Genomic DNA, 23937 nt, shown 5'->3' on the forward strand with positions numbered 1-23937 from the left:
ACTTATTATTTGCCTAGTCGGTCTCTGAGCATCTGGTACAATGATATGCCTCCTTTTTTCCCCTCAGATTTTATTTTTCCAATTACACATAAAGATAATTTTCAGCATTCATTTTTGTAAGATTTTGAGTTACAGATTTTTTCTCTCTTCTTCCCTTACTTCCTCTTCCAGGAGAGCAAGCAATCTAATATAAGTTATACCTTACACATTCAGCCATTCTCCAACTGATGGGCATCCACTTCCAAAGAACTTCCTAGTTCTTTGCCACTACAAAAAGAGCTGTTAAATATTTTTGAACACGCGGATCCTTTTCCCTCTTTTATGACCTACTAGTGAAACTGCTACATCAAAGGGTATTCACAGTTTTATAGCCTTTTGAACATAGTTCCAAATTGCTCTCTAGGATCTACTAATAATGCATTAGTGTCTCAGTTTTCCCACATCCCCTCCAATATATTTCCATATTTAGCATGTTGTCAAAGAAAAATCAGACCAGAGAGAGAGAGAGAGAGAGAGAGAGAGAGAGAGAGAGAGAGAGAGAGAGAAAAGGCCTTCCTCCCTGCCTCCCCCCCTCCCCCCCCAAAAAAAGTTGAAAATAGTATGCTTCAATTCACATTGAGTCACCTTAGTTCTCTCTCTGGATGCAAAAAAGCATTTTCATCCCAAGTCTGTTGGAATTGTCTTGAATCACTCCATTGTTAAAAAGAGCCAAGTCCATTACAAATGATCATGATACATTCTTGCTGTTCCAGTAAACAATGTTCTCATTCTGCTCATTTCTCTCAGCATCAGTACATACCAGTCTTTCCACGCTTTTCTGAAATCAGCCTATTCATCATTTCTTATAGAAAAATAGTATTTCATTTCATTCATATATCATAACTTATTCAGCCATTCTCCAACTGATGGGCATCCACTTTTCAAAGAACTTCCTAGTTCTTTGCCACTACAAAAAGAGCTGTTACAAACATTTTTGAACACGTGGATCCTTTTCCCTCTTTTATGACCCAATAGTGAAACTGCTACATCAAAGGGTATTCACAGTTTTATAGCCTTTTGAACATAGTTCCAAATTGCTCTCTAAGATCTACTAATAATTCATTAGTGCCTCAGTTTTCCCACATCCCCTCCAACATTTGCCATTGTCTTTTCCTGTCTTAATCAAATTTGATAGGTATGAAGTGGTACCTCAGAGTTGTTTCAACTTACATTTCTCTTATCAGTAGTGCTTAAGAAGTTTTTTTTTTTTAATATAACTATAAATGGCTTTAATTTCTTCATCTGATAATAGTTTGTTCATATCCTTTGACCATTTATTAATTGGGGAATGACTAGTTTTCTTAATAAATTGAGTCATTTCTATATGTATTTATAGAAATGACGCCTTTATCAGAAACACTGCTGTAAAAATATTCCCAACTCTCTGCTTTCCTTCTAATCTTGGCTGCACTGGTTTTGTTTGTGCAAAATTGTTACATGTAATCAAAATTATCCATTTGAATTTTAATAATGTTTTTCTTTGCCTATAAATTCCTCTCTTCTTCAAAGATCTGACACATAAATTTTCCCATGCTATCCTAATTTGCTTATATTACTATATATATATATATATATATATATATCATTAGGGGCAGAGCTATTATATACATAATAGATCTATTATATATATATATGTATAAAATAGATCTGCCTCTAATAGTACTTAGTACATGTAGATTTGATTTGGACCTATCCACTTTGAGATTTCACCCCATCAAGTTAAAAAGAAAAATGGTCTGAAGGATGAAACTAGGAACTTAGAGCCAGTTTCAGTCATGACTGATCATATCTGGGCCATATCCATGAATTGGGAATTCTAACTCACCATCTAATAGGTCTGTTTTTGGAGGATTGACAGGAGAATTGGAACCATTTCTGCATTCATTTGCTTCAGTAGAATTCTCCCCCCTTCTTTGTCTCCCACTACCCGCCTTTACTGGAATGGTGTGACCAGGAGAATAGAAAGCATTTTTACTGCTATGTTGAGTGCTCCCTACTGGAGGTGGCTTAAGTAGTATTCTGTATGTGCATGCACAAAATGCTTATTTCTTGGTATTGAGTTTCTAGATGCAGTCAGAAGAAAATTGGAGGCCATATTATCTAACCTGTCATTTTACAGATGAGGAAATTGAAGCATAAATGGCAGAGCTGGGCATCCACAGGCAACGCTGTACCAAGAGAATCCCATTTCTTTTATCTAATCATGCCCTTGTTGCCCAAGTTCTCCTAAACCAGCTCTGTAAGTGTGAATCATTGAACCCAGGGGCTTTGAGAGAGCCAAAATGTGTCACTGATTAGCTGGGGGGCTGGGCTCTGTGAGATGAAAGCACAGACCCTGTGATATTGATAGCATCTGGAGGGTTTGGTCCCCTTTGATGTTTGCTGGCTTGCTCCCAGCTCCTTCCCCAGAGTTTCAGATGCAGCCAATCCCATGAGTACTGAGGGCCTGCTGCTGACAGTGCAAAGGACCGCAGGACTGTGGTCAGTACGGCCTAGTTTGGCAGGTTCAGCCCCATCACAGGCCCACCAGAAGAATGGATGGGAAAGCATCTCCAGCTGAAGCAAGAAGTTGGCCTTAAAAGGGCTGTGGAGCTGAGGTGGGGGAAGGGCCTGAGCACTTTATACGTGCCCAGGCAGATACTGCAGGTTCCCTTCCTGACAAGCCACCAAAGAAGGGCAAGTTGGAGCGGCACAAACTGGGGTGTTAAAAGCAGTCCTAAGTCTTAGTGAAGGCTGAGGAGGAAGAAAACGCCTCCTCATTAGGTGAGGACATTCCTACCCAGTCCCTAGAGGGCAGTGTGTGGGAAGGGCCAGAAGAGCCTGGGAGGGAGAGGACAGCCCAGCATGCTCCTGGTGAGTGGGACCCTTTTTTGCCCTGATCCCCACCAATCAGGAACTTCATGTTTCTATAGCTTCTAAGGAACTGACCTTTTTTGTATAAGGACTGTCAAAGAGAAACCAGAAAATATCTTTTAAAAAAAAAATTTATTCAGAACTAAATATAACAGAACTGTTAAGTTTACTTTAAAAAAAAAAAAAAAAAAAAAAAGGCTTGCTGCTGCATTGGCCGGGAATCGAACCCGGGCCTCCCGCGTGGCAGGCGAGAATTCTACCACTGAACCACCAATGCTCCAGCTGTCAGCAGCTGTGCTGGCAGCTCTGTTCCGCCTCTGCCTCCAGCCCCGTGGGCGGAGGCCAGCCCCAGAGTTCTTGTCCAGCTGCCGCATCAGCAGCTGAAGAATGGGGCTGAGGCTGCAGGGTAAGTGATGGAACTTCCAGGCATGCTGGGACAAAAGCTAGAGTTAGACACATGCTCCCCCCAGGGTTAAAGGAAAACAAGAACTCTTTGGGCTTTTCCTGCCTTTCATGGTCAGCCATAAATCCGTCACTCTGTCCACTGTTCTTTTTCTCATTTGATTTCTCTTCTGGTGAAAGGAATGTAGCAGGTAAACCTGGGGAAATCAAGGAAGGAAGCAAGGCTGGGGATAAGGTCAGGGTTTTTCCCTCCTGGAGAGTGTTTATTTACTCATGGACCTGAAGTATGCAGGGATTCAAAAGAGCCCTTGTATTTTCTAAGAGTGAATAAGGGGAAAAACTTGCTGCATTGGCCGGGAATCGAACCCGGGCCTCCCGCGTGGCAGGCGAGAATTCTACCACTGAACCACCAATGCTGCGCTGGGTGGCATCCACCCTGCCTGCTCACCTCCTTCTCAGCAGTCCCAGGGTTTCCCAACTGACTGATCTCTCTGGTTAAGGGAGCAGCTGAGGGGGACCTGCCCATTCTCAGCTTGGACTGAAAATCTTCTGGGATTGTTATGGAAATCAGCCACAGCCCAACATGAGGCTCCCAAAAATAATCTCTAGTAGTCACCCCTGAGGAGAGATTTGTAGAGATTTTCCAGAATCCAAGAGCTCTGAGGAATGATGGGCCCCTGGGAAAGGGCCCACACGTTCTGTGACTGGGGAGCCTTTTTGGGCCTTGGGGCTCTCTCCAGTTTGGCCTGAACTAGCCCTGGGCTTGAGTTGTGGAAATAAGCTAGACAGAAAGATGTCCATTTCCATGAGCAGACTGCATCCAGTCACTTAGGATGCTCAGACGTGGGCTGAGGGGCCGGCTTTGACCCTCCTCTGTTGACATTTGTTTCCAAGCAGACCCTCCCTCATGTGATCACAGACTGGGCCTCATTTAAAAATGCATGTCTCCCCATCACATCTCTGAGCTGATGAACTTTCAGGAACTCAGTCCTTCCAACTGCAGGAAATTCTCTCACCTGCCCTTCACTCAGCAAATCTCTGGTAAATCTGCCCTGTGCTCCAGACACACAGGAGATAAAACCAAAGGCTGAATGGGCGCCACCCTCAGAGGGCTTACATTAATTATGTTTGGGGGAAGGGGGATGTGCACATATACATAAGAAATATATTTGGGGCAATCATTGCTAATGACTGGGACAGGCAGGGATACAGACAAGCTTCATGTAGGAGGTGGCATTTGAGCTAAACCATGAAGGAACCAAAGATAATGCAAGGAGAGGGTGAAAACAAAGGTGGAGAAGGCAGGGGGTGATGTGGGGTGAATAAGAGTCTGAAAGGACACGGAGGCAGAAGAGAGAATACTTGCATGGGAAAACCCCTAAAGCTTGATTCTCTGGAAAAGTCAGTGAGTCTTAATTTAAGCCCAGAAAGCCATACTGTAAAGGACTTTGAAAGCCAAACTGAGGAGGCTATGGGGTTTTGTTTGTTTGTTTGTTTTGTTTTGTTTTTTCATTTTTGGTTTTGTTTTGTTTTTTTCTAGTGGCTATAGAGAGCCACTGGAGTTTGTTGAGCCAGTGACATGGTTAAGATCAATGTCTTAAGAAAGTCAGCATCCCAGGGAAATGAATCAGGAGGCTATGGCAACAGGTTGTGAGGGTTTGAATGTACACATGTGAGTGGACAGAAAGGAATAGATGGGAGATATAGTTTGAAGGTCACATCTGTGGAACTTGGTGGTTGCTCAGCTTTGGGGCTGACGGGTAGAAATTATTGAGAAGAACTCAAGGGTTACAAACCTGGGAGGTATTTCTCTTAACAGAAATGGGGAGGGCTTCTCTCTGAGATCTGTTAAGTTAAGGTGCCAGCAGCACAAGCAGCTGAAAGTATCTGGGGCTGTGTGTTGGTGATATGGAATGGAGCTTAGGGCAGGGGGAGAGGGAGAGTTGCCACATATGTAGTAATATAGTGTAGTGTAGAGAGAAAAGCTGGTTGTGACTAGATCTGGGGCATCTGAGGGACCAGCTGTGGTTCATGGGAGAAGCTAAGATCAGGAGAACATGGAGATATCATATCTCTCCTCAAAAGACGTGAATGGACTCAGTGCAGAATGAAGCGCGCGTGCACGCGCGCGTGTGTGTGTGTGTGTGTGTGTGTGTGTGTGTGTGTGTGTGTGTCAGAGAGAGAGAGAGACAGAGAGCGAGTGTGCACATATGACATGGCCAATGCAGGAATTTATTTAATTTGACTCTACATATTTGCTTTGGTTTCTTGCTTTTTCACTGAGTGAGAGAACTAAGGTATAAGGGAGAGAATTCAGAACTAAACATAAAAGAAAATTGAATTATTTTTTTAAGAGAGAGTGTGTAGAGAGAAGACTGATGACAAAGGAACCTTAGATTTTTTTTTTTTTTTCATTTTACTTTAAAGGAACCTGGTACAAGGTGGGGAAATGACCAGAAAACTGGGAAAGCACCTAGACTCCCGATTCCCCTTTCTGAACAAGTCATCCTTCTCCTTTCACTATACCAGCCCAAAGTGTGGAACTTCAACATAGCCGTCCTCCTCCTGACTGCTTATATTTTTTGTTTCAGATCCGCTGCTTTGCCTCCATGAGGGTAGAATTGGGGGCTTCGCTGGCTTCCCTGGACTTTCTGTGGATTTAGGGGAAGCGAGGGATAGTGAGAAGAACAATTTTAGGCACGGCCAGGAAAGAGGCTCCTACTTCCAGGCTAGCTTTTGTTCCACCAGCCCTCTCTCCCTTCTGTCTCTAGGCTGGTTCGAGAGTTTGTGGCCCAGAATAATGCAGTTCAAGTTAAACACGTGATCCAGATTCTGTCCCAGGAATTTGCCCTCTCTCAACACCCTCATAGCCGGAAAGGGGGCCTTATCGGCCTGGCGGCCTGCTCCATTGCATTGGGCAAGGTAGGTCTGGGGAGTCTTCCAGATGTTCCTTGCATACCTCCCTGTGTCACTCTGCCCTGGGACCATCAGGCTTAGTCACCGTACCCAGCCCGTACTCCGTCCTAGGAGGCAGACACCAGACCAGCCTTAAATTCTGCTCCTGAGAACCTCTATCAAGAGGAGCAAAATGCAGGTGTCCAGGAATCAGAGCCCTCATTCACTCTTTGTTTGATCCCTCATTACCCCCCTGCCCCCAGGATTCTGGACTGTACCTGAAGGAGTTGATTGAGCCTGTGCTGACATGCTTCAATGATGCTGATAGCCGGCTGCGCTACTATGCCTGTGAAGCCCTGTACAACATTGTCAAGGTGGCCCGGGGCTCAGTCCTGCCCCACTTCGATGTGCTTTTTGATGGGCTGAGCAAGGTAAAGATTTCCCTTTCTCATGGATCTGGCTGGTTGGCTTCCGGGACTTGGTCATCTTGATTAAGTCTTGTAGCTTGTGCTCTTATAAAGGCCCATCTTCTGTACGAAGCCTTTCCTAATAACATGAAAGGGGCAGCTGGTGGTGCAGTGGACAGAGTGGCAAGGCTGGAATCAGCAAGACCGAGTTCAAATCCAGCCTCAGACCCTTACCCAGCAGTCACCCTGACCACTTTACCCTGTCTGCCTCGGTTTCTTTACCTGTAAATCGGCTGGAGAAGGAAATGGCCAAGAAACCCCCCAAATGGGGTCACAAAGAGTCGGACAAGACCAAAAATGATGGAACAAGTCACATGCGCCCCTTCCAGCCTCCTTTACACACCTTTCTTGGCCACCTGAGGGGCCTGCTGTGCTGTAGCTGCTGCTGCCTTCGGACATCCCTATGGAGGCACCAGAGTCTAGCTCTGACCCACTTTCCCAGGATTAGCTATTTGGGGGAGGAGAGAGGAGAATAGGGAGAGATATCATAATACATTGTGAAGCCTGGGGAGCAAGGGAAAGTATTTGCACACCAGCAGTGATTCACAGTCCCTGAAAGATGAGGATGTTCGGCTGGGCCTCGGTGCCTTGCTGAGGCTTCATTTCACCTAACTCTGCTTCTTCTGCCCATCCCCAGGTTCTTCAGGTTTAGGTTCCAAAAATAAAAGACTCTTGAATTTACTAATGAGCACAAAAGCCCCACCAGTCATTTTTCATGCCTTTTGTGCCCAGAAGGTTTGTGACGTGTTAAATTTGTCTCATTTCCTTGGCTTCCAGTTGGCTGCTGATCCAGATCCCAATGTCAAAAGTGGCTCTGAGCTCCTGGACCGCCTCTTAAAGGTATTTGTCTTCTGAAGTCTAGTAGCCTTTCACGCCCCGCTCCTTCCCACATGGGTCTCTTTGGCCTTGACAATCAGTGTGCTGTATTGTCAGCAAGCCGTAAATGTTCTGTTTTGCCTTCCTTGTGGCCACATTCACTTCCCTCCCAACTCTTTCTCGGGAACAGCATACTAGTTTCTTATGGAATGGATTCTCCTCAGTCCTCTTACTGCTTCCTTGTCTCACATACTTCTTCCTGCCTTTAGGCTTCATCCTTCCTTTCCGTGATAACTTAGAGGTTGTTCCCCTTGGGACCTCCTGTCCTCGTTGGGTCCCCTTCATTTCCCTCTCCCAGCGTGCCAAGTGGCCCCTGGGTATTCTGGGCAGAGGGTAGAGAAGCAGGCATTAAGATCTGCTCTGGCCAACAGGACATCGTGACCGAAAACAACAAGTTTGACCTGGTGAGCTTCATCCCCTTGCTACGTGAGAGGATTTACTCCAACAATCAGTATGCCCGGCAGTTCATCATCTCCTGGGTGAGTATGGCCACACCAAGCCAAGGCCCAGCTCCGGGGCATCACATGGTGGCTCCTGCAGACCCCAGGAAGGCCACCCTTTGGAGATGGTGACTTCCGTTTGCTTTCTTTTGGCTCAGATCCTGGTTCTTGAGTCCGTGCCTGATATTAACCTGTTAGATTACCTACCTGAGATCCTCGATGGGCTCTTCCCCATTCTGGGAGACAACAGCAAAGAAATACGGAAAATGTGAGTCTGGTGTACGAGTAGTCCGGTGGGTGGTCTGGCAGGTGGTCCAGTGGGTGGGCAGTCAGTGTATGGGTGGTCTGGTGTGCAGGTGGTCCAGTAAGTGGGCAGTCCGGTGGACACTTCTGTATACATGAGCTTCCTCCTTATCTCACCGGCTGTTTCACAGTAAATAGGGCAGATCCAACTCTCTCTTCCCTAGAAACTCTGTGTGGGTCATCTTTCCTAAGTGATGCCGGCTTGGGCAGACTCTGAATGGCCGTCTGGCTCATTCACCTTTTTCTCCAGTGGAGGAGACTTAAGCCAGAGAAGGTGGAGGGATCGTCCAGGGTCTCCAGTTTGCAGCTAAATTAGCCCCCCACGTTGGCCCCTTTGTTCAGTTCTCTTCTGTATCTCCTGCTGCCCCCCGATGCCACAAAGCAAAGCCAGGAGGAGGTAAGGCTGGCACAGGCATTGTCCTTCTCTCCCCTGGCAGGTGTGAGGTGGCTCTTGGAGAATTCTTAAAAGAGATTAAAAAGAATCCCTCCAGCGTCAAGTTTGCTGAGATGGCCAACACTCTGGTGATTCACTGCCAGAACTCAGGTGAGTGTTGGAGGGGCAAACCCAGGCCCTGGGCGGAATGCTGGGCACCTCAGAGGGCGGGTGGGAGTCTTCTTGAGGCTGCCCATGTAGGAGCGGCCATGGCTACTGCCCACCTTGTGCACAGAGGCTTGTTGCGCTCTCCTGAGACTTGGCACGGGCTGCTCCCAGTGTCCCAGGGCGAAGGAGGAGGCAGAGTGAGAGTTGGTCTTTGGGGTGCTTTCTCCCCTCACCCTCCGTACGTGGCCCTTCTCTTTCAGATGATCTGATCCAGCTCACAGCGATGTGCTGGATGAGGGAATTCATCCAGCTGGCTGGCCGGGTGATGCTGCCCTACTCCTCGGGCATCCTGACAGCTGTTTTGCCCTGCCTGGCCTACGATGACCGAAAGAAAAGTATCCTTAGCCCTTGGGCAGCAGAGAAATGACCAAAGCCAGGAGGGCTCAGAAATTGGGGAATCTCAGAAAACTGCTCTGTGTTTGTTAGCTCCAAGCTGCCCCTTCTGATGGAGCTCCCAGGGGGCCCAGGGAGAAGGTGGCACCGGGAACATTGGCCTGCCACTCATTCTGCTGCAGCTATAGGCCTGGAACTCACAATGCTCAGGCACCGACTGATCCGGTCCCTCCTTTGACGGTCAAGGAGACTTGGGCCAAGGGGGTGGGGACTTAGATGGGGCTCCATGGGGGTAAAGAGTCGGGAGTCATTTAGGATTAACCCTAAATGCTCAGGCTCTTCCCGTGTTCTGCACTGCCCCTTACATCGCTCCACCAGGCATCAAGGAGATGGCCAATGTGTGCAACCAGAGTCTGATGAAGCTGGTCACCCCTGAGGACGACGAGCCGGACGAACCCAGGCCCAGGGCCCTGGGCCATCCCGAGACCAGCCCCGATGACTCTCTGGCCAAGCAGGAGGTGACTGCCAATGGTGAGTGCTCTGGGGGATAGAAATGGGGATTCTGCCTCCGCCAGCCTGTCTGTGCCCTTCTCTTCCCACTCATGCTAGGCAGCCTCCTGTTGGGTCTCCCAGCCCCTGCATTCCCCCCCCTTTCAGCCCTTACATCTCCTCCCCAGCCTCTGTCTGTCCCCTCCCCCACCCCCTGGCCCTGTGTCCTCTTTATTCCTAAAACTCAGCCCTGGTGCTGTCTCTCTCCGCCTCTTGTCTCAGCCCTGCTCAGGCTGCATTGTGGTGGGAGCTCCGGGCATTGCTCTGCCCGGCCGGGCAGCCTCCTTGCTGCTGCCCTTCCATCACCGTGCCCCTCTGGCCTCCCCTTCCCCTGCTGCAGCCCTTGGTTTCCTTCCAGGCTCTTGCAGCATATTGGAAGCCCCCAGCTCCCAGCCCATAATTTCCCTAGATTGATCTGACCCATAATGTATCTGTGTTTGTTCCTATTGTCTCTCCTGAGAGACTATCAGCCCTTTGTGGGCAGGGCCGGTTTTCTGGTTGTATATCAGGGCCTTAGGTTCCTTGTAAGGGTTTAGGGGCCAATTGATCCCCGGGGTAGATAGGCTGTACCCGCTGGAGCCGGCCCTGCTCCAGCCTGGTGACCAGGGCGAGGTACAGACCAGTAGGGCCCCCGCCCGCACCCCCCCAGCCTGTGGGGTTTCATGTGAAAGCTGGGAGAGGAAAGGTTGCCCCCCGAGCGTTGCTGTGGCCTCGGCCTCCCAGGTAGAGCCAGGCCTGTGTTTAAATTACCTGGGGCGGCCCATGGGGCATGCAAAGGGCCTCAAGGGCATTCGGCCCCTGCTCCCCCCTTGTGGACGTCAGCTGTCTCCCCCTCTTTTATACGCCTGGCATCGCACTGATTTTTGTACTAATAGAAGGAGTTAAGAGCTTAACCTGCTATCTGTCAGATTCCCATTGTTGTTTATGGTGACTTGTATCCATTAGTTCGGGCCTGGACTCTCAAATCAGGAACCAGAGAATCAGTTCCTTAGTCCCTTCCCGGGGTCCTCAGAGCTGAGCAGACGGCAAGGACCTGCAGGGATTCCCAAATCCAGAAGAGCTCATGTCTGTTCTCAGACTTCTTTCTTTTAAACATAAGCAGAACCCCAGAGTTCCATGTAGCCTTAGCCTGTGAGGTATGTGGCACTGAGCAGAGCAGAATACGGGAGGCCTCGAGGATCATGTTACAGGGTTGCTGCCTGCCCCTGCGAGCTGAGCCGGATAAAACAGCTGGAGGCAGAGCCGAGCACAGCTGGAGCATTGGTGGTTCAGTGGTAGAATTCTCGCCTGCCACGCGGGAGGCCCGGGTTCGATTCCCGGCCAATGCAGCAGCAAGCTTTTGGAAAGAGAAGTTTTAATCGAGTTTCTTTTTTACCTTCCCCTTAGCCTGTCATGAATGTGGTGCTCTAAAGACATTTTCTGTCAGTGGCCCAAGGAACGTTTGCTTAGTGGTGGAAGATCTTGGGGATTTTGAATTTTTCTTGTCCACCTTCAGCCACAAGAGGCTTTGGATGGCTACCCCACAGGCCTGAGAGTTAATTAGCTCCCTGTCTTTCCCATCCTGTACTGTTTGTGTGCTGGGTCAAGCTCAGAGAACAAGAGGATGAGCCGGCAGTGACATGGCAGCTATAGAAAGTCTTTTTCCTAGCAAGAGCATTGGTGGTTCAGTGGTAGAATTCTCGCCTGCCACGCGGGAGGCCCGGGTTCGATTCCCGGCCAATGCAGCTACTTGATTTTTTTTAAAAGAAATTCTTACATATCCTTCAAGCAGCTGCATTCCAACCAAAGCATCGCCATAATAAGCCAAGCAGTCTGAGTTGGGATTTTAATGTTTCCTGTAAGTGGTGTCATGGCAGGGAGGAGCTCAGTTTATAGCTATTTCCTGGGTGTAGCTCATCTCTAGAATGGTAATACTTCTTTGAAGTTCTTACCTACCAAAAGTGCCTGGGAGATCGTAAAGGCTAGTTGAATTAATGAACTGAAGCACAGAAAAAAAAGAAAGTCATCAATCAGTAAGAAACCTAAAAAAATAGATCCTTCAGCTTTCCTCTTGGTACTTAAGTTCTTGAATAGGATAGTGGTTCCAAGGAGGAAAAAGCCTCTGGGTAAGAAATCTTGCTTGAGTTTCTCTTTGATGACTAAATTTTCCTTTTGAAAGTTGAGTTCCCAGACTACAAGAGATCAGATCATTCTGCTGAGGTGGAAGAAGCCTTGGTCGTACTGTTCCAATCCCTTCTGCTTCTAAAAGAGTTCAACCCCAGGATCCCATTCCAAGTATGCTCACCAACAGAGGAGAGCCACAGAAATGAGCATTTATTTTCTTCCTCTAGACTTTTAGTCCTATTGGAGATTACAGAATTAGCCCTATGATAGCATACACCTTACTTTAAAAAAAAAAAAAAAAAAAAAAGTCAAGTCTTATCCAGTGCATTTGAGGTAACATTTGGTCATTTGAATTCTAGTAGAGACAATAAAAAGGGCATTCCGGTGATTAAAGTTCACTGTAGTAAGATTCCATTTGTGTCAGAGAATAGCTCAGAATGTTACCTCTTTTTCTTCAAATAGATCTAACACTTCCCATTTTCTGCTTTATAAAATATAGTCATTCTGAATTTCAATCAGAATCCTAAAGAAGGCTCTCCAGCTCCTCCCCAGTGCCTAAAAAATTGTTATCATATGACGAAGGGGAAAAAATGTTTCTAATGTTTTTTCTTTGAGTGCTGGAAACCAATTTTGGATGATGGTTCAATTCATTAAGTCAAGAAGGAATGAGCTGCTTGGCTAAAAATTAGTAGTAAAAAGATTTGAGCTAGCCAGCAGACTTAGCAGCAATCGAGGGGGCATCCATTCTTCAGAGCCCCTTTGGAATTCTCCAGGCCTACTTAGTGTTTGGCCCAAGGCCAGCCAGGAGAGAGTACCATAGCCCCAAGCTTGAAGCCATCCATTGGCCCAGTGTCTTGGAGAAGTAAGGGGCCACGTGAACTACAGAGGTGGGTCCTGTTTCACCTTTCCGTAAAGCTGTATCCTGGGGCTGGGCCCCTTTTTCCCGAGGGATCGTTTGCCTTCTGGCTAATGGGTCTATTCCTGTCCCTGTTTCCAGGCTGTTTGGATGCTTCCTGTGACTCCAGCTTCAGTGTCTTCACTCCAGCCAGGTAAGTCATTTGTGCCACCGGCAGGTCTTTGTAGGGAGGAAGGTGGGCATTCGTTACCAGCTGGGGTGCCTGAAGAGGAAAGGGATTTCTCGCCCAAGAAGGTTCATAGATAAGGCCATTGAGTCATGTCCCCAGTCTTCCTCATTTTGCAGATGAGTTGATGGCTAAATAAAGATGGGCCTAAGCTTCCTATACCTCTGTGCCCAATTCTGAAAAGTTAAAATGTTTCCTTAAGGAAGGCCCTTATAGAAGGCAGTCAGAAGCTCCTGGGCATAAAACAGATCGCCAAACCGCCCTGTGCTTACTGCAGGGCAGGCTCCCGTCCATTCTCCTTTGTGGGTTGTGGGGGGACACCCAGGGGACGCACCATGGAAGTGGAGGGTAGAAGGAGTAAGAGTTAGAGGGGCTGCAGAAACCCAGTGTGCCGGTGGGTCTCAATTCACACAAGGAGCAGCACGATTGCGTTGGACTAAAAGGAATCGTGGGTAGAGACGAGAGCTGTGTGGTGGGATCGCCACATGGTGGCAGTGCTGCCACAGGGTTTCCTCCCAATGCCCTGCCTGGGGAATGGCTTGAAACAAATGTGTTTTTCTCCTTTGAATAATGTATGAAATGCATTGGGGTGTGAGAGGCCCCTTAGAGGGACTGTTCCTTTCCCATCCCAATCCAGGCAGACTACAGGGTCTGCTCTATCCCTTGAAACTTTTGATTTAGGGAAGTCTGACAAGTTCCTTGCAAAGCTAATTACTCCACACAAGAAAGTACCATTCTAGAGTTGTCAGATTGGCTCTGTCTGTGTAATGAGAAGCAGCCCCAGCCCCGGTCCAAACTCCCCTCTGTCCATAGCATGTGTCCCAGATTAACTGGTTGAACCAGTAAGCTCCAACAAAGTAAGGTCCACTTCTAAAAATGGACCCCAGAAACCACTTGACTTTTCCCTACACTTTCTAATGAAAGTTTTTCTCCTGGACTAGGCCCCAGCTCCTGAACAATCTACTCTCCGGTATTGATCCAGTATTTTCTATGTACATAGAGCTTTTGTCCATAGCAGCTCCATAGGACCAGAGCCATGTCTGTGACATGTTGAAACTGCTGGTGATTTTTGTAGTCACATAAACCAAATGCTCCTTTCATGAACTTGTTATCCCAAAGGTCACTCATTCTTTGGTTGGCTAGCGAAGGATAATTGGTCTAATTCAAAAAGCATTTTAAATTTTTAGGATGCAGAGACACGATAAAGTAGTCTCTGCCTACAAAGACCTTACATGTTATCGTGGGATGCTGTGCTTCTACAAGTATAATATGAGGACAATCAAGAGAGAGCAGAGCGATGATGAGAATCAGAAAAATCTTCACTGAGGAGGCAACGCCTAAGGCAGTGATTTTGAGAAACAGCTGAAGAGCGCTTGTGCAGGTGCCCAGAGATGGTACTGCAGTGGGCTGCTGTGGGCCCTGTAGCTGGTAGCTCGAGCTCGTGAGAGGAGGGATGTGAAGGAAGATGGGGGTGGGGGGGGAGCCTGATTGTTGGAGTCTGGCCAAGGATGTTGGCAGCAGTGATCTCCTGGGAGCTTTCGGAGCAGGAGAGTGACGTGCCTGAACCTGTGTCTTGGGAAGGTTCTTAGGGCACAGGAGTGGGAAGCAGGTTGGAGCAGGAAGAGGCCAGAAACAGGAAGCCTCTCTCTCCCACTGCCACAAAAGGGCAGTTTCTCCATTGGAGGGCACGTTGGCACTCGTCTCACCCAGCTCCTAGGAGGGCAGGGTCTTGGCATATGGTTAGTTTTCGGGCTCTGAATAGCTGAAGGATCATTTCTAAAATTGCTGGCTAGGTTGATTGTTCATTAAACCTCCACAGTCGCCTCATGTTCCGTACTAGAAAACACAATCATTTTGCTTGGCAGGGAGGCATCTCCTGCTTAGTTTAGACTCCTCTTGACTGGTTACTTCCCACTTGGCTCATGACTGCAGAGCACATTTTCCTTCTCTGACTTTCCCTGTGCATCCAGAGCATCTTGGTTTCTTATTTCAACTCCTGCTGTCACTGGCCAGAAGAGCAAGAGCACAGAAAATGAGTAGGAAGAAAGGTGTGTGAAGTTGAGAAGTGGGGTCCCACAGAGCCAGAACCCCCTCATTTACATGAGTTCCCAGACATGTCTTTGTGGGGAGCTTGGCATTGTCAGTGCTATTTCATTCTCGGGTTCTTGACTCGGGTGGTAGTAGAAAAGTTTGAAAATACTTAGTAAAATTTCATTAATCTAATAATCTGTAGAGCATGGGGTGATCTTTCACTCACGTGTCCCCCCCTTCTCCCCAATCACTTCTACAAAGGCTCAGACTTTCCTGAACCAGGTCTAGGAAAAAAGACATTTTAAGTTGGGGGTGACTCAGAGTGTCCTCTTCCCCCTGGCTGGCTAGAGCATCAGAAGGCAAGTTAAACTAATAACTCAAAAACAGGCCAGCCAGACTGAATCCAGGATCCATTTTTGTGCACTCTACCAAAGCTGAGCCCCTGCTGCTGGTCATCCTCTGTTGAGGAATTCTTGCACAGACGTGGCTGGCCTAAAAGCAGCTGCCCCCCCCACCCCCCACGTCCTCTTCTCGTCTGGCTCCTGCAGGTGAGCATGACTCTCAGCCTGCCAGGGGCCAGCCTCCTTCATCCCTGGGCAGCTGATGAAAAGAGGTCCTTGAGGGGAAAGCTAAAGTCAAGCTTTGTACCTCGACAGTAGCAAACAGAAGGACCAAATGGTGGATCACCTAGGCCCAAGTGCTCAGGAAAGCCACGCAGCAGCTTTTGGTGTCTGCATTCCCCACGAGGCCCAGGAGCCTTTCAGGAAAACAGGATTCTGCTGGCAGTAAAGAAGAGGACTTAATGGGAAGGGCCTGGGAGCCAGTGACTAGATGGAGTTGTTTGCTTAGACCAGCCAAGTCAGAGACAAGTCACAGACTAAAGATGTCATGAAGAGAAACTTTGCCTGTGAAGGAGGAGAGAGAAATCCAAGAAATTGAGTCAGATAGCAGAGGAATACGTTTACAAGTCCCCAGGCCAGAGCCGGAAACAGGAGCTTTCTGCTATGGGGCAGAGCGGCTTTCTGTCCCTGCTTTGCTTCTCCTGTCCTTGATATGAGGCTGCCAGAGCACTGGGGAGCATTGGGGTGCCCTGGACCCTCAGACCCTAGTACCCTTGGGAAAAATGGGAAAAATCTCATTGCAAGAGAAAGAAGCCGATCCAGGGGTCCTGCTTTCTGTTCCGTACTGCCGATCACATCCCAACCGTTGTGGCCATCGGGGGAGTTAGGCCCCCCGCTGTCGCCCCTGTAACAGGCGTCACAGGGAACAGAAAACCCAATTAGCCAGCAATTCCATTTGAAAATCACCCAGAGTGAGAGTGTGCCCTTTAGGAATTCACATCAAATGAGCCTCAGAAAGGCTTCAGGCAAATATAAAAGATGGAGTTGATGAGTTCCTGGTGTATGTGAATAATTCAGCCATCTTAACTGTCATGTACAAGTCCATAGGAAACGCCACATTGCAGGGGGTGTTTAGTTCCTCTGCTAATAGACACCATGTTGAGATTGCAGAGATAACCTCAGCTACCACCTAAGCCTCTGTGCTTTCCTATGGGTAATAGCCCTAAAAGCAAAGAGTTTCTCTTTGCCTTACCTTGCTCATCTTTAAAATAGGGGGAATGATATTTTCACAATCACAATCACCTTGCAAAGTTGTGAAGAAAGTATGCTGTCAACTCAGAAGTGCTGCTGTGGGGCATTCAGTATGATTGCTTTCTAAGAGAATGCTGGAAGGAAAAGTGTGTTGGGCTGGACCCTAAGAAAATCTACAAATTGCTCCTGGAGGGTGATTAGCAGAGGCTTTTGTTCAGCTGCCTCTTCATTAGAAAAAAGCACACAGGATCATGTGGGATCGGAACGGGACCTGATGGAGAAGGGCAGAGGGCTTTCCAAACCCTGAATCCTTCCTTCCTTGATACCGTTCTGTTGCTGGATACCGCCATAATCTGGGACGAAATGACTTGTAGCAGCTAGATGTCTCCAAGCCAATGTTGAGTGGAAGCCTTTTGAATGGCTTGAGGCAATTTCATCTGTTTGGTGCTAAGGAAAAGGATGATATCCCTGGGCCCAGTGACCTGGCCCATCTCCCCAAGTCTTTCCCAAATGTGTGTTTGAGAAGCTGCTGGGAATATGCAGTGAGGAATGGAAAGGAACATCATGGGAAACGTGATGTGGGGCCTCTACTTGTTCCCTGAGGCCTGTGGGTGGCTGGGGCGCAAGCATCACTTTGCGTCTTTCGGGATCAGGTTAGAGGCAGTTTAGTCTGGAGGGCTGTGGCTCAGTTCTGTCTTTATGCTCTTGTAAGCAGCTCCGAAGGGCTACCAGTGACGCTGAACCTCGATGAGATCATGCAGGTGCTGAACTGCCACCTCCATGACCCAGCCATTGGGATGATGACCAGGATCGCTGTCCTAAAGTGGCTCTACCACTTGTATATCAAGACTCCCCGGAAGGTAAGCCAGGGGCCCTTCTAGACCAGGGAACGACAGCAGCCGGCGCTTTCCCTAATATGTGCCTGGTGGCATTTTCCTCCACTTCCAGGTTTGTGAGGTGCTAGCAAGCAAAGCAGTGATGAGTGCTCAAAATGAGGATCGACCTGCCCTCTGGGGGCCACTTCATTCTTAGGACTGGGGAGAGGGAGACGATTTCTAGAGGGTAGGGTTAACTTCATGAGGACATTTTGCCTACCCCCACCCCCAACCTTTATTTTATGTTTTCTGTTTTTAAAAAAAAAATCTATTTTTGGTTTAGAAATGAAACGTCAGCATGATTTTGATAGCAAAAAAAAAAAAAAAAATCCATACATCAAAACAATTTTAAAATCTGGTACTTTTCTTAAGTAGTTAACTCTTAAGAACTCTTACACGTTACTGAAGAGTTCTAACATGTTACATGTTAGTGAATAGTGAAAGCCCCACAACAAAAACATTCTGTGCATTCAGAGAGCATTTAGACTCAGGTGAAGAAGGAGCTGTTGGGAGTCCCTCCTCCTTTCCAAAGAAGGCAGTTTCAATAAATTAGGTCACTGTTTTGTCATGGGGCACCTGGTTGCCCAGTAGGTAGAGGGTTGGGCCTAGAGTCAAGAAGGCCTAAGTATCTATCCAGACACACACACCAACTGGGTGACCCTGGGCAAGCTGTGTAATCTTTGTTTGCTTCGATTGTCACAACGGAAAAGTGGGAGTAATAACAGCTCTAACCTTGCAGGGTTGTTGTGAGGTTCCAGTGAGATCATATGTATAAAAAGCATTTAGCATTGGGCACATAGTAGGTGCTATATAAATGCTTATTCCTCCTTCCCTTTTCTAAATTCACTAATCAATCAAAAAAAAAATTATTAAATGGCTACTGGGTGTCAAATATCCAAAAAAAAAAAAAATGGAATCACATAAGTGTCATTGGGATCTTTTAAATCTGATAAATATGTCCTTGGAAAACTTTTTTATACATTGCCTAACATTTCCAATTGTCTCTAACCATTCCTTATAATAAACATAATATCATAAACAAAATTCTAAAATTTTAGAATAAAAAACTCCAGACACAAAATATGCAAAATACACATAGAATCGAGAAGAAAATTTTATACGACTTGTATAACTTCTGTCAAAAGTCAAACCAATATGATTTATTTCCTTTACTAACAATTTTACTTGAATACTATTTTGAGTAAAATGAGTTACTCAAGAGTAATATTTTTGGTTAAGTAGTAAAACATAGGTTACTATTTTGTACTGTTAACCTTAATACATTTTAGCATCACAGCAAAATGTGACTGATTATCAAGATAGTTTTGTTACACTACAAAAAAATTACAAATAATTAAATAATTTCTTTATTCTACAACCAATTTTTACATCTCTTTCCTAAATTGACTACAATAATTAGGAATTCTTCTCTTAAAAAAAAAATCCCTTTTCATAAAACTCTTGAGATGAAAGGCTTTTAATGTAATAAAACTGAAACCATTTTTTTTTCCTCTCAGTATATTATGCTTCAGGTAAATTATTAACTCAGGTAATTATTGTTTTCTTTTCCAGATGTTCCGACATACAGATAACCTTTTTCCCATCCTACTTCGCACCTTGTCAGATGAATCAGATGAGGTAAAGGATCTTAAATATTTTTTATATCACTTGTTGAAGCTCACAACTGTTGATCTTTGTTGTCTTTTAGTATGGAATCTCAGGTTTAAGAGAAAGCTAATATGTCCATTTTCTCCTGTTCTCATATCCCTGCCAAAAAACTATGACCTAATAATCACAATCCTTATATCCAACCAAATGAATGGTCCAAGAGCATCTTTTTTTTCCATTCTTAAACATTTTAGTAATATTTTAGTTTTCCAAATACATGCAAAGATAGTTTTCAACATTCACCTTTGCAAAATCTTGTGTTCCAGATTTTTCTCCCTCCCCACAAGACAGTAAGCAATCTGAACTAGGATAAGCATGTGCCGTTCTTCTAAACATATTTCCATATTCATCATGAGCATCTTTTAAAAAAAAATAAAATAAACTTTTATTGCTACCCTTTTTTATATCTTACCTAACATTTCCCACTGCCTCCACCTCTTTGTAAAGAGCTGTTCCTTATAATGAAGCAAAAAAAGACAGAAAGAAAACCTTTTTAGTGATAAACCATTTTAGTATTCTTTCTATAATAATGGCTATTGTTTATATTTATGACATTGGTGGAGAGTCACTTCTTTCCTCAGGCCTTTTTTGGAAGTTTCATACAATAGTATGTGAGTGAGGAACGCCCCTTGGAAAAGAGCTCTCTTTTCCATAGATAGCTATCTATCTCTAGAGGGTGGTTGCTTTAAATGTTTTGGTTTAAGCCTTCCTCTGCCTAGTACCTTAGACTTGATAGCTCATGGGAAAGAAATCAGAATGGCATGTTTGTGTGGAACAGGCTAATAATTTGAGTTAGTGTGTAAGCTCATTTTAAGTAGGGATCATTTTGTATCTCTGCTGCCTAGCTCAGTGCCTGACATTTGCTACTCAGTAAATACTTGTGATAAAAAGATGATCAAGAGAAACAGTAGCCTGCTACTTCTTGAGCTCTTGATTCGGCCTTGCTGGAGGCAAGTACACCGGACTTGGTTGGGTTGGGAGCCTTTTATTTGAGATGCAGTTTCTTTTCTCTGCAGGGAGCAAGCACTCAGACAAGGCTGGGCCTCCCTTACCCTTCCGTACAAACTCTCTTCTGACCTCTATTTCCAATCTCTAGCTTCCTATCATAGATTGGGTAACTGAAATAGAACTCGTTTTTTCACCCTCCAGAACCTCCCCTCTTCCTCTCTTTCCTGTGACTAGTGAGGACTCCCCTTCCATAGCCAGGCTGGTTCTGTCACTTCTGCTTTCCCACAGCTCTGCTCTGACACTGCCGCCATGCTGGTATGGGCCCCCCTTCACCTCAAGCCTGGGCTATTTGTTGCAGTAGCTTGCTGGTGGCTTTGCTGCCTCCAATCCACCTGCCATTCAGCTGCCGATTTAAGTCAGACCCATTTGGTGAACTCCAGGTTTCCCAGTTAACCTTCAGGATTAAGCAAAAATGCTTTGTTTGGCTTTTCAAGCCCTTCCTCCCTGGCTGCCTCCTGCCTCCTCAGTCTTCTTATTGCCCTCCAAGTGCTCTCCAGGCCTGGCCATCTTTTTGTTCTGGCCCCGGCCTCCCAGATCTGTGCATTACTTCTGGCTCTGCCCTTCCATTTCCCCCAAGCCTTAGCTTGGTCATATTTTCTGCAAGAACTCTTTCACAGTCTTTAATCTCCCTGCCTTTCCTCTGAGAATAGCTCCAATTCGTTCTGTGCGTGTTCCCCCACCTCTCAAAAACGAGTTGGTAGGGTTTGTTTTGTTGTGGGTGGGTGGGGGAGCTTTCTCATGCCTTCAACATAGCCCAATGCCCAGCACAGGGTAGGCTTAATAATGCTTGATGACTCTTCAGTGCTTCTCTGAGACTAATGCGGTGAGCCTGGGCTGTCTCCCTCTCTAGACGGAATGTTCTTCCCCTCCCCCCCTTGACTTAAGGGCAACGATGGTGTTGAGGTTCAAAAGGTTGGGGGTCGCAGACTGGTGTCGTGAGATGTCTCAAAGGGATTTGTAGGCTTGGACCAGCGTCCAAATCGAGGGCCAAAGTTTATTGTAACCGTAATACCAATTGAAGCAGGCTAAGTTCCAAAAGGATTTAACAAAGAACTAAGAGCAAGAAGATAAATTTATAGGAAAAAGATAGATCAGATGCTTCATGTCACTGATATGCTGATTTTATGGCTTAGAGATAGAATTGAGGAGCAGTCTTAGAGGTAGAGTTGAAGAGTGGTTTGGTGTGCACCTCATTTTTATCTCAGAAACTCTGTAATCACTGATAGATTGTTATCTGACAGTCAGCATTGTTTGTGGAACTGGGCACTGCCAAGGCCAGGTGGCCCTAGAATTGTTGCCACATCTCTGCTAGAAGTTGTATCCCATCATTCCCCCCTCAAGCAGTTGAGACCCAAATTCTTTTGAGACAAAAAGATGAAGGCTTCATCTTCTGGAGCTGATTCAGGCTAATAGAGCGTAGAGCTGGCCCTCCCCAGTGGGTCCAGACTGAGGAGGGGAGACAAGTGACTTGTAGATGACAGCAGCGGCATCCAGGGGATATCAGAATCAGATAGCAGGTGTTATTCAGGTTGACCAGTAGTTCATGGCTTGGAATCTGGTAGATTCCAATCTGACAATCACCAACTGACAATGATTCTCAATAAATTCCTTCAATCTAACAATAAGTTTCAAACTAGACTACTTCTCCATTATCTTCATCCCTATTGCACTGTATGTATCTATCTTAGAGTTCTCAACATGATATATACAACTCTCACAAGTAGATTAAAAAATGCAGGGGCCAAATATGAGCCCCCCCAAAAAAAAAAAATTTAAAAGTGGAATTAGTATGGTAGTTACTACAGACAGTAACTAGGAACCTCACCCCGAAGAAGATTGGGAAGAAAGGGGCAAGATGAAGCTATCATGAATGTCTCACAGACAGCTTTTCCAGTGTAAATACCAAAGAAAATTTCCCCAAAATTCCTGCTTTTGTCTCCTCAAAGGACATGGGGCAATAGTGCCATTTTATACAGTGAAAGGACCTAGAGTACAAGCACCATAATGTTTAAAAGGCATTAGGCATTGGGTAAATAGGATGATAGATAGAATGGAGATAATAATTAATCTTAAATGGGTTTGCTCTCCTTTAGCAAAAACTCTGAACCTTTTCAGTCTTATAAGGAAAGAAATTTTACCCAATTAGTAAAGGTGTCAACAAAATCCAAAAGCAGTTTGAAGCCTCTGTGAGAGGGCATATATGTAAAATCTATCTGCGATCCTCCCCTGAGTATGTACTCCTCTGGGTGGCCTTTGAGGGAGAGGGGTTAGCAGCCCCTTCAGGATTTACTTGGGACAGGCCTGACAGACCTGCTTAATTGTTTCTCTCACCTTGTGACCAATGAAAATAGGTTTCACAAGGAATTGGAGAGCATTTTTCCCAGAGTAGCTTGATGTAGGCCAAAGAGAAGTTACCACTGACTGGCCTTCAGGATTAGAGGTTGGCCTGAAGGTATTTGAAACCATCCAGGAGAAAGGTTGTTCCCCCTTTGTTTAGCAGAAGTTTGTTCCTGGGAGCCATATGAGGGAGTATAGGAGTTGGGAAGTTGGGGAATTAAAGGTGCTCTGGTCAAGGGCAAACAGGGAGCAACATGGGCAGCTGAATCTGCAAGCCTGTTTCCCTTGGCCTGAAGTGAATCCCCCTTCTGATGTCCTTTACAAAAGGTAACAGAAACTTCTCTTAAGTCCACGAACAGTTTGCAGTAATTGTATAATTTCCCCTGTACACTCAGTGGGGATTTTTTTAAAAAAATTTTGCTGTCAAAAGTCCCCCTTTCTTTCCATATAGCTCCATGAACATGCAAAATATATTTGGAGTCAGTATAGATGTTCACTCTCTTTGTTTTCCCCAGATCTAAAACTCTGGTTCTGAACCTGGTGGTTAGTTAAAACTTCCAATGGTTGGCCTAAGGTGAGCTTAGAAAATTACCCAATTAGAAGGGCTGTGGCAGCTAGTTCTAAAACAGGAGGGTCACCCCAAAGATACCAAGTTTCTTTGGGAAATAAGCAAGAGGTGTGTGATCGAATCCCAGGGACTGAGTCAAGACCCCTAGGACTTGGCCCCACCTTTCATCAACATACAGGATAAAAGCTTCAGGTAGGGCTAAAGCCAGAGCAGAGATTAATTTAGTTTTCAGGGTTTTAAAATCCTTGGCCTGAACAGGGCTCGATCGAGGGGAATTGTATCAGGGCCTAGAATAGAATCAGGGAGGGACTTGGCAATAACCTAAGTTAGGTATCCACATTCTACAAAATCCAGCCATGGCTAGGAAATTATGCAGCTGTTTTTTAGAGGAAGGTTCAGTGAGTGAACAGAACCCAAATACTCAACAGACTGATAGGCAAAGTGGGCCTTTAGACAAAGACACTTCAGAGCCTTGGTGGCAAGGGCCTGGAAGCTAAGGTTTGTATGGCTGCAGCCAGAAAAGCCTCAGGTTGAGTTGCAGAGCAAGGTATCATCTACACACTGGATAGCCAGTGTCTGTCCAAATACGTAGGCGCTGTCATGGAAGCCCTGAGCTACCTCCATGTTATGGACGTGATTGCCCTTATTAATTGGTAGGAGTTACATTTGCCCTTTCAAAGGCAAAAAGAAGTTGTGAGTCTTTTTGCAATGATACACAAAAGAAACATCTTTAAGATCTAAGGTAGAAAACCATTGTGTCCTCTGAGATACTTGTACTGGGCTCACGGCTTCTACTGATCACTTGCTCTAATTATAAGGACATGATTATAATAGCATCAAAACAGGTCCTTCAGGAACACAACCTGAGAGTACATACATGATAGGATAAAGCATCCTTACCTCCATTTGGTAACC

General features: G+C 46.0%; 1 protein-coding gene and 4 non-coding genes across 6 annotated transcripts in view; 3 read left to right on the plus strand and 2 right to left on the minus strand.

Annotated features, from left to right (window-relative positions):
* VAC14 (VAC14 component of PIKFYVE complex) overlaps positions 1-23937 on the plus strand; it is a 105678-nt gene that overhangs the window by 10829 nt on the left and 70912 nt on the right. Inside the window, exons 2-12 of one of the 2 annotated variants that reach the window (XM_074285936.1) lie at positions 6066-6216; positions 6453-6620; positions 7434-7496; positions 7904-8011; positions 8131-8240; positions 8713-8819; positions 9077-9211; positions 9588-9740; positions 12859-12910; positions 17279-17426; positions 19014-19079. In XM_074285936.1, the coding sequence (XP_074142037.1) occupies positions 6066-6216; positions 6453-6620; positions 7434-7496; positions 7904-8011; positions 8131-8240; positions 8713-8819; positions 9077-9211; positions 9588-9740; positions 12859-12910; positions 17279-17426; positions 19014-19079 (1261 nt within the window). The remainder of the gene's footprint in view (positions 1-6065; positions 6217-6452; positions 6621-7433; positions 7497-7903; positions 8012-8130; positions 8241-8712; positions 8820-9076; positions 9212-9587; positions 9741-12858; positions 12911-17278; positions 17427-19013; positions 19080-23937) is intronic. The other variant, XM_074285935.1, reaches the window with a different exon arrangement.
* Positions 3099-3169, minus strand: TRNAG-GCC (transfer RNA glycine (anticodon GCC)). The gene has a single exon. It is a non-coding gene; the product is annotated as a tRNA-Gly (tRNA).
* TRNAG-GCC (transfer RNA glycine (anticodon GCC)) lies at positions 3640-3710 on the minus strand. The gene has a single exon. It is a non-coding gene; the product is annotated as a tRNA-Gly (tRNA).
* TRNAG-GCC (transfer RNA glycine (anticodon GCC)) lies at positions 11016-11086 on the plus strand. The gene has a single exon. It is a non-coding gene; the product is annotated as a tRNA-Gly (tRNA).
* Positions 11412-11482, plus strand: TRNAG-GCC (transfer RNA glycine (anticodon GCC)). Its single transcript has one exon. It is a non-coding gene; the product is annotated as a tRNA-Gly (tRNA).

This window comes from Sminthopsis crassicaudata, chromosome 2 (genome assembly GCF_048593235.1).
Source record: "Sminthopsis crassicaudata isolate SCR6 chromosome 2, ASM4859323v1, whole genome shotgun sequence".
Taxonomy (NCBI): domain Eukaryota; kingdom Metazoa; phylum Chordata; class Mammalia; order Dasyuromorphia; family Dasyuridae; genus Sminthopsis; species Sminthopsis crassicaudata.